Raw genomic sequence first — 12,656 nt, 5'->3', positions numbered from 1 at the left:
AGTGCTCAGCACCAGCTGCTTCAGAGGAACATGCAATGATCAGAGCAGTACGTTCTTCCCCATCAGTCAGCGATTTGGCTCTTGCTGGTAGCACTTCTAAAAAATGCTTTTACTCGTGTCTAACCAAAATATGGAGAGCAGAAATAGGAAAGTATATCACCTGGCTTAGCATCTGGTGAGATCACTTGATCAGGTATGTCTTTACTAGACGTGAAGCCCCTATACTGCACACACAAAGTTCCACGCGTTGTGACTGGTCCCCTTGAGTTCCATGGTCTAATGGTCGAGGTTAAACGTGTGTAGAGGAAGGATGGCCCACTGATCGTGGCACTCTAGTTTAGGACTGTAGAGATGCAGGCCTAGTTCCCTGTGCTGCCACAGTCTCCCTGTGTAACCTTGGAAAGTCACTTTGCCTCTCCGGGCTGTGCCGCATTGGGGTGTTGTGGGAGTATGTACGCTAAGGATTGGGAAACGCTTTGAGATCTAGGGATAAAAAGTGCTGTACAAGAGAGAGGTATTATAGAATCATAGACTATCAGGGTTGGAAGAGACCTCAGGAGGTATCTAGTCCAACCCCCTGCTCAAAGTAGGACCAACACCAACTAAATCATCCCAGCCAGGGCTTTGTCAAGCCGGGCCTTAAAAACCTCTAAGGCTGGAGATTCCACCACCTCCCTGGGTAACCCATTCCAGTGCTTCACCACCCTCCTAGCGAAATAGTGTTTCCTAATATCCAACCTAGACCTCCCCCACTGCAACTTGAGACCGTTGCTTCTTGTTCTGTCATCTGCCACCACTGAAAACAGCCGAGCTCCATCCTCTTTGGAACCCCCCTTCAGGTAGTTGAAGGCTGCTATCAAATCCCCTCTCACTCTTCTCTTCTGCAGACTAAATAACCCCAGTTCACTCAGCCTTTTCTCATAAATCATGAGCCCCAGCCCCCTAATAATTTTTGTTGCCCTGTACTGGACTCTCTCCAATTTGTCCAACAAGGGCACACTGCTGACTCATATCCAGCTTCTCATCCACTGTAATCCCCAGGTCCTTTTCTGCAGAACTGCTGCTTAGCCAGTTGGTCCCCAGCCTGTAGCAGTGCATGGGATTCTTCCTTCCTAAGTGCAGGAGTCTGCACTTGTCCTTGTCGAACCTCATCCGATTTCTTTTGGCCCAATCCTCCAATTTGTCTAGGTCATTCTGGACCCTATCCCTACCCTCCAGCATATCTTCCTTTCCCACCAGTTTAGTGTCATCTGCGAACTTGCTGAGGGTGCAATTCATCCCACCATCCAGATCATTAATAAAGATGTTGAACAAAACCGGCCCCATGACCGATCCCTGGGACACTCCGCTTGATACTGGCTGCCAACTAGACATGGAGCCATTGATCACTACTGTTGATCCTGACAATCCAGCCAGCTTTCTGTCCACCTTATAGTCCATTCATCCAAGCCATACTTCTTTAACTTGCTGGCAATAATACTGTGGGAGACCATATCAAAAGCTTTGCTAAAGTCAAGATATATATAAAGTCAAGATATATCACAAATGCTGAGAGGATCAGAGACCCATCCTTCCAAGTGACTGCTATATTGTCTAGTGCATGGGTTGGCAACCTTTCAGAAGTGCTCTGCCGAGTCTTCATTTATTCACTCTAATTTAAGGTTTTGCGTGCCAGTCATACATTTGAACATTTTTAGAAGGTCTCTTTTTATAAGTCTATAATATATAACTAAACTATTGTTGTATGTAAAGTAAATAAGGTTTTAAAAATGTTTAAGAAGCTTCATTTTAAAATTAAATTTAAAATTCAGAGCCCCCCGGACCGGTGGCCAGGACCCGGGCAGTGTGAGTGCCTCTGGAAATCAGCTCGTGTGCCATAGGTTGCCTACCCCTGGTCTAGTGTTTCAAGTACTGTTTTGGCAGGGGAGAAATAATTCATTTTATGTTTAAAATGTGATCAGGTAATTGATTTTCAGTCCTGAAGGGTTACATACAGCATCTTATCCAGGTTCCTATTTTTGGTTTGGTAAAACTTCTGGTTTGTGACTTGCAATGAATTGGCCACTAGGGGGCTTCCTTCACAGCCCTTTAAAATATACGGTATATTTCTGGAGGCGTCCGTGCTAAGAGGGTGTCAATAAGACTGCAGTGATTTCAGAGAAAAGCAAACAAACAGTCAAGGGGCTGGAGGGGAATGGATTTATAGGGAAAGGCTGAGAGAGGGAAACTTGCCTAGTTTGGCCAAATGACCACAGGTGGGAAGTGGTACATAACGACCTAGTTGCATTCATGGCAGAGAACGTTACTGCAGTGCAAGGGGATGAAGCAAAGCAAGGGGTGAGTATCAGGGAGAAGTTTCCTGGATAACAGGATCTCAACCCCAGGAAGGGGACAAAGCCCTGGAGGAATCACCATAGTGAAGGGACAGTTTGGGCCGGAGCTCCATGCTGGATTCAGTGGGTTGTAGTAGCTTGTGCCCTTCCCTGATTTCACTGACCTTTTGTGTTGATCAATGACCTCATTTAAAAGGTGATGGGTGGGGATGCCCAGGCTGGGCATCTGTCCATGCCAGGTTGCTCCATGTAGAACGGGGTGCCAGCCGGCGAGTGAGTGTTCCAAATACAGCAGCTGGCATCCCAGCTTCTGCCCCGGGCCTGGGCTCCCCGCTAACGCCCTGCACCTGGAACTCTGCTGCCGGCCTCTCGGCTGGTCTTTGATGTAGCCCGACTACAGTCTTCCTTCTATGGTGTCAAGTATCAGAGGGGTAGCTGTGTTAGTCTGGATCTGTAAAAGCAGCAAAGAGTCCTGTGGCACCTTATAGACTAACAGACGTTTTGGAGCATGAGCGTCAGATGCATACGAAGTGGGTATTCACCCACGAAAGCTCATGCTCCAAGACGTCTGTTAGTCTATAAGGTGCCACAGGACTCTTTGCTGCTTTTACACTCTTCCTTCTGTTTCACATATTACATTTAGAACAGTTCCTGCAGGATGAGCTTGGCTGGCCGCTTCCAGTACAGTGGGATTATTTGAAATTTCTACCCAAATTCTCTGGTCACGAAATGTGTCTGGTTTAGTCTTTGGGTGTTAGCCAGTCCCTCCGCACATTGGATCACTACCATTACACTCAGCAGTCCTCGTATCCAGATTAATTTCATGACCTGTGAAAACAAAAACAATCACTTTTGGAGTGTGTTTTTTTTAAAGCGGCTTAATTGAATGTATTGTAAACCTTATTTGATTGAGGTACATTGGAAAGGGCACCATTGGTTCTATTGAAAAAGCCATTTTCCTGCCAGCACTCCACATCCAATTCAACCAAAATTTCATCCTCTGTCATGGGATTTCCAAAAAAATAAAAAATAAAATAAAAAAAAAATCTAGGATTTGGTTGGATTATAGTCCTGGCAGTTTTCCATCCAGCCTTTGGGCCCAGCATCCAGAGTGTTTTCTTTCCTTCCTGTTCCATTTTCCATATTGCTGTGTATCTATTATTTCACCAAATAGTTAGTACATTGTCTGTTTTCCACCATATTCATGCTTTTCTGGTTAACTGTCTGACAGGATAGGTTGTCATTTGATTCCAGGCTACTTGTTTTAATGCCTGGGGTGCCGATACGGCCCTTAGGTCCAAATTTAATAAAACTCCATCCCAATTTGAAAAGATTCCATTTTACTTGTAGATGGTTATCTTTAGAGATCGTCTGTAAAAACAAGCGCAAGAGATGTAACATAGAGTTTAAGCCCTGAGCTCTTTGAACTGCATGGCGTGTTTCCACCGAGGTTGGTTCTCTCTTTCGACCGGGTACAGTGATGGTCCCAGTTTGTTTATAGTCTGATGTGGACCGCGTCATTCCATTTCTTTTTGGGTGGTGGGATAGTTTTAACCATTAGTTAGTTCCTAATTGCCACTATTTTCATGAAAGACTTGGGTCACTTTTTGCTGTTGCACAGCTGCTGGGCCCAGTCAATATTTAACACTATTCATCCAGGTTTTTGTGGCCAATACTGCTATGGCTTCTCAATCTGGGGGATAGAATGGATTTTCCCATGCAGGTATAGGCCTTCCAAACAGTATTATATGTGGGCTAAACCTAGTCATACGGTTTGGACGACTACGGATTCTCATGAGCACCCATGGGAGATCTGGATCCCAATTTGTGCCTAGTCCATCACGTACTGTAGATAACTCAATTTTAAGAGATTTATTCATTCTTTCTACTTGTCCTCTGGCCTGAGGGTGGTATGGGATATGCAATGGTAAGGGAATACCAGCCCGAGCTCCCGTGCTTCGGTACACGTCAAATAAATGCTGGCCCATTATTAGAATCGACACTGTGAGGTAAACCCCATCTAGGAAATACTTCTCTCATTAAGGCTTTGCGGTGACATTGCTACCTTCCTTTCTTGTGGGGAATGCCTCCACCCACTGACTGAAACTATCCACAATGACAAACAAAAATCAGTTCTTCCTAGATGTTATAGGCAGTGGCCCTACAAAATCCACCCGCAGGCTTTGGAACAGCCCTTTCGAAGCCTGGTGCATTCGTTGTGCAGGATCTTGTTTTGCACATGTTAAGCAGTGGTGTGTATGCATTTCCACGTCTTCCCTTATCGTTGGCCACCAGCCTATAGCCTCTTCTAACTTGAGATGTCCCCCTACAAGAGATTCACGTATCCAGCTCTCCAATCAATGTCATAGTTGCTGTGGAATTACTAAAACCCAATTGTTCTCTGGATTGGCCAAGAGTAAATTCTTTTTTATTTATTGTAACCCCATGCTGCTTTGAAGGGCATTCTGAAATCCATTGCTTGATAAGTCATCTTGCATTTTCTGCAGTGTCCGTGTTCCTTCCTGATTTTCTCTACTTCTCTTTTGTTCTTCCCTGGCCCGAGCATGGGTGGTTACAGCTACAGGTATCACACACAATATCCTCAAATCTATCTACTTGTTCATTTCCCCCACTGCAGTGGCCCCCTCTTTTTTAATGTGACTTTATTTTAACTATTCTGATTTTTTATATATATAACTAATTGCCAGGTTCTCTAATCTATGCCATAGTGGCTTGTGTTTAATCTCAGACCCGTCCATTCCTGTACAGTTTATAGTACTCTACCAGGGAAGGTAGATTGTAACACCTTTGTACACATCGTCCGAATTGGTCCCAATAATTACTTTAATTTGTTTTCCTTTCATTAGTTTTCACACTTATCTGAGTGCAGCTACTTTTGCAACTTGTGTTCCCCTCTATCCAGTTTACATTGAAAGCACTCCAGCAGGTGCAATTCCCCGTGATGTTCCTACATTGCAGGATGGTTTTGAGTTACCCAAGTAATCATTTGAGTAACGTTATTCCCAAGAGCCTAGTAGTGTTCAAAAAAGCAACGGCTCCTCCTCCAAATGGATTCCCACCTCTTGCAGCAATTGGGAATGTTTGTGTCTCTGCAACAGAAATTCATTACAATTTTCTAATGGTTCCCATTAAAGCAGTTAGTTCATTAGTCTTTAATGCATCAAGTCTAAGTGTTAGTCCACTTTACAGATTCCAGACCACGTTTCCCCACTGTCCTTTTTGAGCTCGTGTTCACTTTGCACATCTACGTGTGTGTGAGTTTTCGCTGCGTGCTGTCCCATCTCTGCACAGGTAGTTGGTTCAGAGGACCTCAGTAGTACTACCCAGAAAGCCCACGGGCTCGGTTCGGTGGCAGAAAGGCTCGGCCAGGTTTACTGTCTCCAAAGCACGTTATCAGCGTCCCATACACTGTATGGGTGCATTGCTTGTATGCTCGTGGCAAGGTACCAGCATATTCAACGTCAAGTTGTCCCCTAAGCCAGCATGAAGAATCAAGGGGTAGTCTGTTGATATTTGTATGGTGAACAAACAACTTATGTACCACCTTCCTTGCTTCCTGACATCTGTCGGTTACCTCCCCTTGTACCTTGCTGCTGCTGTCTCGAACAAAACATCCCTATTCATCACTTCTGTCAAACCATCTTATCTTGTGCTCCGTTAGGGTGGACCTGGGCGAGTCTTCTCTTCTGGGATGTGTTGACACGAATACCCAGTGCCTAGTACTCAGGAGCACCTGGGTCTCAGCCCCGCTAGCCGTGCCTTTGCCAAATTCACGTACTGGCCGGTGAACTTGTAAGCGTCTGTTTGATGGCAGGGCCTGACTTTGTCTCCTAGCATGGCCTGGCTTTGCTGACGGTGCTTCAGGCCTCAGGTCTTGCTCCAGGCTCTCTCTCTCTATTCCACTGTACTTAAGAATGCCGCTCTGAGGGGGCTGGGGGTGGACAAAGGCTCTCTAGGCTCTGCCTTCCTCTCTGGGCCTCTGATGTAGCACTGTGGGGCCGGGCCAATCCCAACATGCTGTTGAGTGCGGCTCTGCTTCAGGGTGGGGAGGGGCCCCTGACCACATTCTGGCACAATCGCTGGGGGTTGGGGACCAGCCTCTATGGGGACGGCTTGAGTTCTGGAGAGGTGCAGGGGAGCCCTGGGTGCCTGAGGGCTGTTGTGAGTGCTGGGCCTTATGATGGACCCGTAGGTGCCACCTTTACAGTGGGGAGGCGCCGCAGGAGTGGGAAAGGGGCCCTGCTGGCTTACCGTGGCTGGGGCAGGCAGGTGCACCGCCTCTGGAAGTCCTTGCTGGCACCACTGGGGAGGTAGCTGGCAGTGCCCTGAAGAGAGTCGGGGGCGAGTGCCCTCACTGTCACTGCTAAGCTGGGGGAGGTGGGGGGAGCCTCAGTTCTGCTGACTTGTGCCCTCGATCCTGACTGGCGCGTCAGAGAGCGCTCGGGAACAGCCCACGCCTGTAGGCCGCCTCCTGCTGCTGTTGCTGCCCCTGAATGGATCTGTTACCCCTGCAAAATGCTCCTGGGTCCCCCGGAGCTGCTCGGGCCTGGTCATCCCGCTGACGCCCCGTCTCCGCTCTGCTCCCCCCCAGGCAAGGACTACGAGAACGCAGTGAAGTATTACAGCGAGGCCATCGACCTGAACCCCGCCAATGCCATCTACTACGGCAACCGCAGCCTGGCCTACCTGCGGACAGAGTGCTATGGCTACGCGCTCTCCGACGCCACCAAGGCCATTGAGCTGGACAAGAAGTACATCAAAGGCTACTACCGGCGGGCCACCAGCAACATGGCCCTGGGCAAGTTCAAGGCCGCCCTGCGTGACTATGAGACGGTGAGTGTGAGCAGGGCGCTGTGCGGGGAACCCAGCGTCAGCGCCGCGGTCCCCTCCGGCGTTGCAACGCTCTGACTCGAGTTCTGCCTTTGCCAACACCTGGTCGGTAACGTCACCTGGGTGTAGCTGAGAGCAGAGCTAGCCGTGGAGGGTGATGGGTCGAAACGGGGTGGGGGACAGGTAGGACTGGGATGAACTAAACAAAGAGATCTTTAGCCCCTGTCCTGGGGAATGTTTCCCATTGGTCAGGCTAGACTGTGAACTGTCTCCACCGGGGAAAGGGAGAGGTCCCATTGTTTGGGACACACGAGTGCGGTGATGTCCAGAAAAATAGCCCCCTAACTTCTGCCCCATGTGTGTCCAGGTCCCGCCTGCTCACGGTTCACCCAGCAGCATTATAGTGCCACTAGGTAGGGTGCAGGCCCCGCCTCCCTCAATAATGACGGTGCCTATTAAGGGGGTCACCGTGTTTTCAGTGGGTGAGACTAAGCGGGGTGCCCAGCAATACAGAGCTAGGAGAACCCAGGAGTCCTGACTCCCAGCCTGCCCTGCTCTAAGCACTAGGCCCCACTCCCCTATCAGAGCTGGGAATAGAACCCAGGAGTCCTGCTTCTCAGCCCCTTTGCTCTAAGCACTTAACCCCACTCCCCACCCAGAGCTGGGTATAGGACCCAGGAGTCCTGCCTCCCAGCCTAATGCCAAGTCTCACACTTCCCCGGGCCTCTCCTTGCCATGCCCCTTTGTCTGCCTTCCCCTCCGTTTCTCCTTCCTGCCTGACGCTGGCCTGTGATGGGCTCTGTGCTCTCTCCCTTCCAGGTGGTGAAGGTGAAGCCAAATGACAAAGATGCCAAGATGAAGTATCAGGAGTGCAACAAGATCGTGAAGCAGAAGGCGTTTGAGCGCGCCATCGCCAGCGACGAGCACAAGCGCTCCGTGGTCGACTCCCTGGACATAGAGAGCATGAGTGAGTTGAGCTGCGGGGCTCCGGGCCTGGCTTCTCTGGTCACATGGATTCCAGGGGTGCTGGGGGAGAACTGGCTAACTTGGGGGAGGGGCAGTTACCATGAGCTCCCGGAGCACCGCTGGGGCACAGAGGGCTAATGGGACCCTTGGATGTTGAAACGGGGATAGCGGGAATGGGCTTTTCCCGCTGTACCCGGCCTTGGTGAGCCGACACTGGATCCTGCATCCAGCTCTGGTGCCTGCATTTTAAAAAAGGATGTTGCAGAATTGTTGAGGGTGCAGAAAAGAGCCAGGAAACCGATCTGAGGGCTGGAGAAATGCGGGCCAGGGCCGGACAGAGCTCGATCTGGGTAGCTGATCCAAGAGATGACTGAGAGGTGACTTGATTACAGTGTCTAAGCTCCTTCCCGGGGAGAACATCCCGGGGGAATGAAGGGCTCTGACATCTGCGGAGAAAGGCAGAACAGGGACCAATGGCTGGCAGGTGAAGCTGGAGAAATTCCAGCTGGAAATCAGAGCCAAATGCTTACCAATGTGGGTGACTAACCACTGGAACAAACAGCTCAGGGAAGTGGTGGGTTCTCCAGCCCGGCTGCCTTGCTGAAAGACGCCTAAGTCACACACAAGTGATTAGACTCACAGGGGAAATACTCTGGCATGTGCTGTACAGGAAGTCAGAGCAGACTACGATCTGGTCTTGCTTCCTGTTGCATGGGTATCTTGCCATAAGTGCCTCGTGAATGATGCATGTCTCAGGAACGCAGCTACCAAAAGATGCGTCTCTGGGCCTAACATAATAGCTAGTTGGCCTCTGTGTCGCCTCTGCTCTGTGTAGTTTTAATCTGGGATCACACGCGCCACACCTCGTGTGTGTGATTGCCATGAGACTGCAAGGACGTTGCTGGAGAGGAATATGTGTGTATGATTCCGACAAAGCCGAGCTCTCCCATGTGCCTCTGGCATCCTTGCAGAGAACTGGGGCAGATGCGTCCTGGGGTGGTGTTACCCTGACCACAAAGGCTGCTGATTCATGACTAAAACCCAGGATTGGAAGCTGGGAAATCCCCGGTTGCTTTTGAATCTATCTATACAGTAACATGTGCTAGGGATCAGCGCCCCCGTTCTGCCAGGCAGTGCACGTACACAGGGAGTTAGTCCCTGCCTAGGAGAGCTTGCAGTCTGAGTAGATAAGGCGAGGGACAAAGGAACAATCGCTATCCCTGTTTCACAGATGAAGAGCTGAGGTCCAGAAAGATTAGGGATAAATCTTTCAAAAGCGCCTTAATCCCATTTGTAAAACATCCAAAGTCATCGAGACTCGGGCGCCTCAGACCCTTAGGGCAGGTTTTCAAAGGGATTTAGGCACCTAAAGAGGCAGATTGGCACCTAGTGGGATTTTCAGAGGCACCGAAGCAGGTGAAATCAATGGGGGTTTTGGCACCTCACCTGCCCAGGCACCGTGGAAAATCCCACCTTAGTTAAGCACCTAGCTGCATCTTTAGGTTCCTAAACATCTTTGAAAACCCGGCCCTAAGGGACTGAGCCACCCAGCTCCTGCTGATTTAATGAAAACCTGCTTAGTCACTTCTGAAAATTCTTGCCCCAGAGCACACAGCGAGTTCATGGCGGAGGCAGGAACTAAACTCAGCTCCGCCACGTCCCGATCAGGGGCTGTAACCCTTTTCCCCCATTCTCCTGCTAGTATCAGAAGGGCCTGCGTCATCTGTGGCAGGGACGCAGGCTTCCCGACTCTGGAAACCAGACTCAGACTGGTTAGCCCCTCGGAGTGAGTGCCGTGCCAAGCTCGTAAAAAGGGGTTCTGCCAGAAGAGCTTTGTGGGCTGTTTTCTGTCAGCGACTTAGATCCCGTTTGCTTCATTTGTAAGAGCAAAAGGCTCCCTCTTCCCCTTGATGTTTCAGATGTCTCAGGAAGAGGCCCAGGTAGTCTGGTGGCTCGGGGAACCAGGCTGTAGGATCAAAGCCATCTATTTCACACACCACGCAGGTGAGGTGGCTAGGCTTTGCCCCCCCCCCTTTGTTTTTTTTGGATGAATCACCCAAATCATTTTTCCTCGTATCCTCCTGGCTTCTGGGCTGTTTACAGACATTCTGGGGTCTTAGATTTGTCAGCTTGGCCCTGTGTCAACCCACTCAGTCGGCCGGGCAAGAGAGGAATGTGTGTCCTCCTCCAACCGGAGAGTGCCAGATTTATGCAATCCGTGACTTGACCGTGTCCTTCATAAGGTGTGTTTGGGGGGACGAGGGTGAGACATGGCTGTGGAGGGTGGTGTCTGCCTGGAGGAGCAGAAGATTCACACTCTGGGTGCCTTTGCGGGGTCTGCTGAGAGCTAGGGTACTGCTGAGAGTGGGGGGGCGCTAAGGTGGCTTTAAGTCACTTTTATGCCCTCCCAATCTTGGGGTGCTTCAGGGGCTGGAAAGGCCCCGCCAGCATATCTTAGATAGTCCTGGGGGCCTGTCTAAGTCACAGCGCTATAGGTTGTGTCCTGACCCCAACACCCCCTTATGCCAGCGCTTCTGAGAGGGTCCTCTGCTGACAGCCTTACAGCTGGCTTCCACAGTGCCTGCGACGGGGAGAATCCTGGTCTGGCTGGATCTGGGTGGGGGTTAGGCCCCTTTGCACCACTTCGTCTCTTCTGTCTAAAGGGGCCGGAGCGCCGCTGATGGTTTCACCCCTTTTCACTTCTTTGCTTTCAAGGGTGTGTCTGCAGTAGATAGTAGATGTGTTGTCATGTATTGCTGGCAGACCCCTCGCTGGGAGCCACTGATTAGCTCTGGTTTCTTGGGGCTCTTCACCTCTGACTTTTTGGTTCTCTGAGTCAGAGCTGACTCCACAAACTGCGGTTAACATCCCTCACCCATAAGTGAACTGTGTCGTGCAGGACGATAAAAGTCAGCGCCTGTGTAAATCCAAGACGCGCTGTTTGGAATCGGACCGGCATTCCTGTCTTGCTGAGCTGAGTGAATGGGGCGGGTTCCAGGGTGCTGCAGTCATACAAATAATACGGGGAAAGGCCAAGAAGTAGCTAGGAAAAGCTGAGCAGTTAAAGCAACGATCCCAGGGTGTCTATAAATATCCCTCCAGCTGGAAAATTACAAGGAAACGTGATTTGATGACTCAAGAATCGTAGCAAATCATCACCTAGGCCAGTTTTTTGAAGAGCTCATGCTACTGGGTGCTGAGAGCTCTTGAAATTCTGACCCTTTGGGGGCACAGATTCCTCGATTTTATTGCCAGGAGGGATTGTTAGGTCATCTAGTCTGATCTGCTGTATAACACCCATCCCGCTACCCCTGTGCTGAGCCCCTTAACCTTGTGGTGGGCTAAGTGTCTCTCCCGGAAAGGCGTCCAATCTTGACCTGAAGCCGTCGAGAGATGGAGAATTCACCCCTTCTCTTGGGAGTTGGTTCCAGTGGTTAATTGCCCTTGTTCAGCGTGTGGAAAAAGGAGTGCTTACAAATTCCAAGTGCCGGCCCCTTTACCGAGCGAATGGCTACAGGACCATCCATCTGTTCCACAGAGCTTTGTGCTTGTGGTAGGAATCAGTTCTTTGTACCTGAGAGCAGCTCCAGTGCCCAAAACATGCACCTAATCCGCTTCTCTGCCTGTGCCAGCTCAGTCTCCTCTGCCAGGCAACCCTGGACAATTCATGGAGGTTTTTTGATCAGTGGCTTGTCCCTCTGTCAGATGAATGTCTTTGGTTCCAGGGCCCGTTTGAGCCGACGGGGTTCATCCCATGATGTGTCGAGCACCCTCTGGAGTGGGAATCAAGGGGACTCTGGCTCTGGCAGGATCAGTCCCCTTACGACTCTTCCTTTGGCAGCCGTGGCTCTAAGCACTCGGAGCTGATGCATGAAGGAGAGGATTCCTGTGCAGCTGGGGATGTGTAGGGTGGTAGCGGGCAGCCCGTGTAAGCAGCGGAGGGGGATGGGGCAGTGCCTGCAGGGCTCTGGATTATTGGGTGCCATCCTGTTGCTAACGAGTGATTCTCCTCTCCTCCCGTCTCTACCACTGCCAGCCATCGAGGACGAGTACAGTGGGCCCAAGCTGGACAACGGGAAGGTGACGCTAGCGTTCATGAAGGAGTTAATGCAATGGTACAAGGATCAAAAGAAACTCCACAGAAAATGTGCCTATCAGGTAATTGCCCGCCTGCCCTGCCATAGGGCAGGAGGCTCATGTGTGGAATCCTTCGCCCCCTTCTTCGGAAGGAGCTGGCATCCTCTTTCCCAGCTGTGGGTGACAAAGACTGCCACGGCAGGCTGACAGGAGTCCAGGGTGTAAAATGGAGCCAGCTTGCAGCCAGTGTCAGCCTGTAACATATAAAAGTATTGCTCAGGCATGCAGGTGTGAAATTAGGAAGGCCAGATCACACTTGGAGTTGCAGCTAGCCGGAGATGTTAGGAGTAACAAGAAGGGATTCTTTAGGTATGTTAGCAACAGGAAGAAAGTCAAGGAAAGTGTGGGCCCCTTGCTGAATGAGGGAGG

General features: G+C 50.4%; 1 protein-coding gene across 1 annotated transcript in view; it reads left to right on the top strand.

The window, feature by feature from the left end:
• Positions 1 to 12,656, top strand: part of LOC120388929 (serine/threonine-protein phosphatase 5) — a 43,818-nt gene that overhangs the window by 5,888 nt on the left and 25,274 nt on the right. Inside the window, exons 2-4 of the mRNA XM_039511052.1 lie at positions 6,946 to 7,187; positions 8,004 to 8,151; positions 12,187 to 12,308. Of these exons, the coding sequence (XP_039366986.1) occupies positions 6,946 to 7,187; positions 8,004 to 8,151; positions 12,187 to 12,308 (512 nt within the window). The remainder of the gene's footprint in view (positions 1 to 6,945; positions 7,188 to 8,003; positions 8,152 to 12,186; positions 12,309 to 12,656) is intronic.

Source organism: Mauremys reevesii, linkage group 22, assembly GCF_016161935.1.
Source record: "Mauremys reevesii isolate NIE-2019 linkage group 22, ASM1616193v1, whole genome shotgun sequence".
Classification (NCBI taxonomy): Eukaryota; Metazoa; Chordata; order Testudines; family Geoemydidae; genus Mauremys; species Mauremys reevesii.
This window is presented reverse-complemented; position numbering and strand designations above follow the sequence as displayed.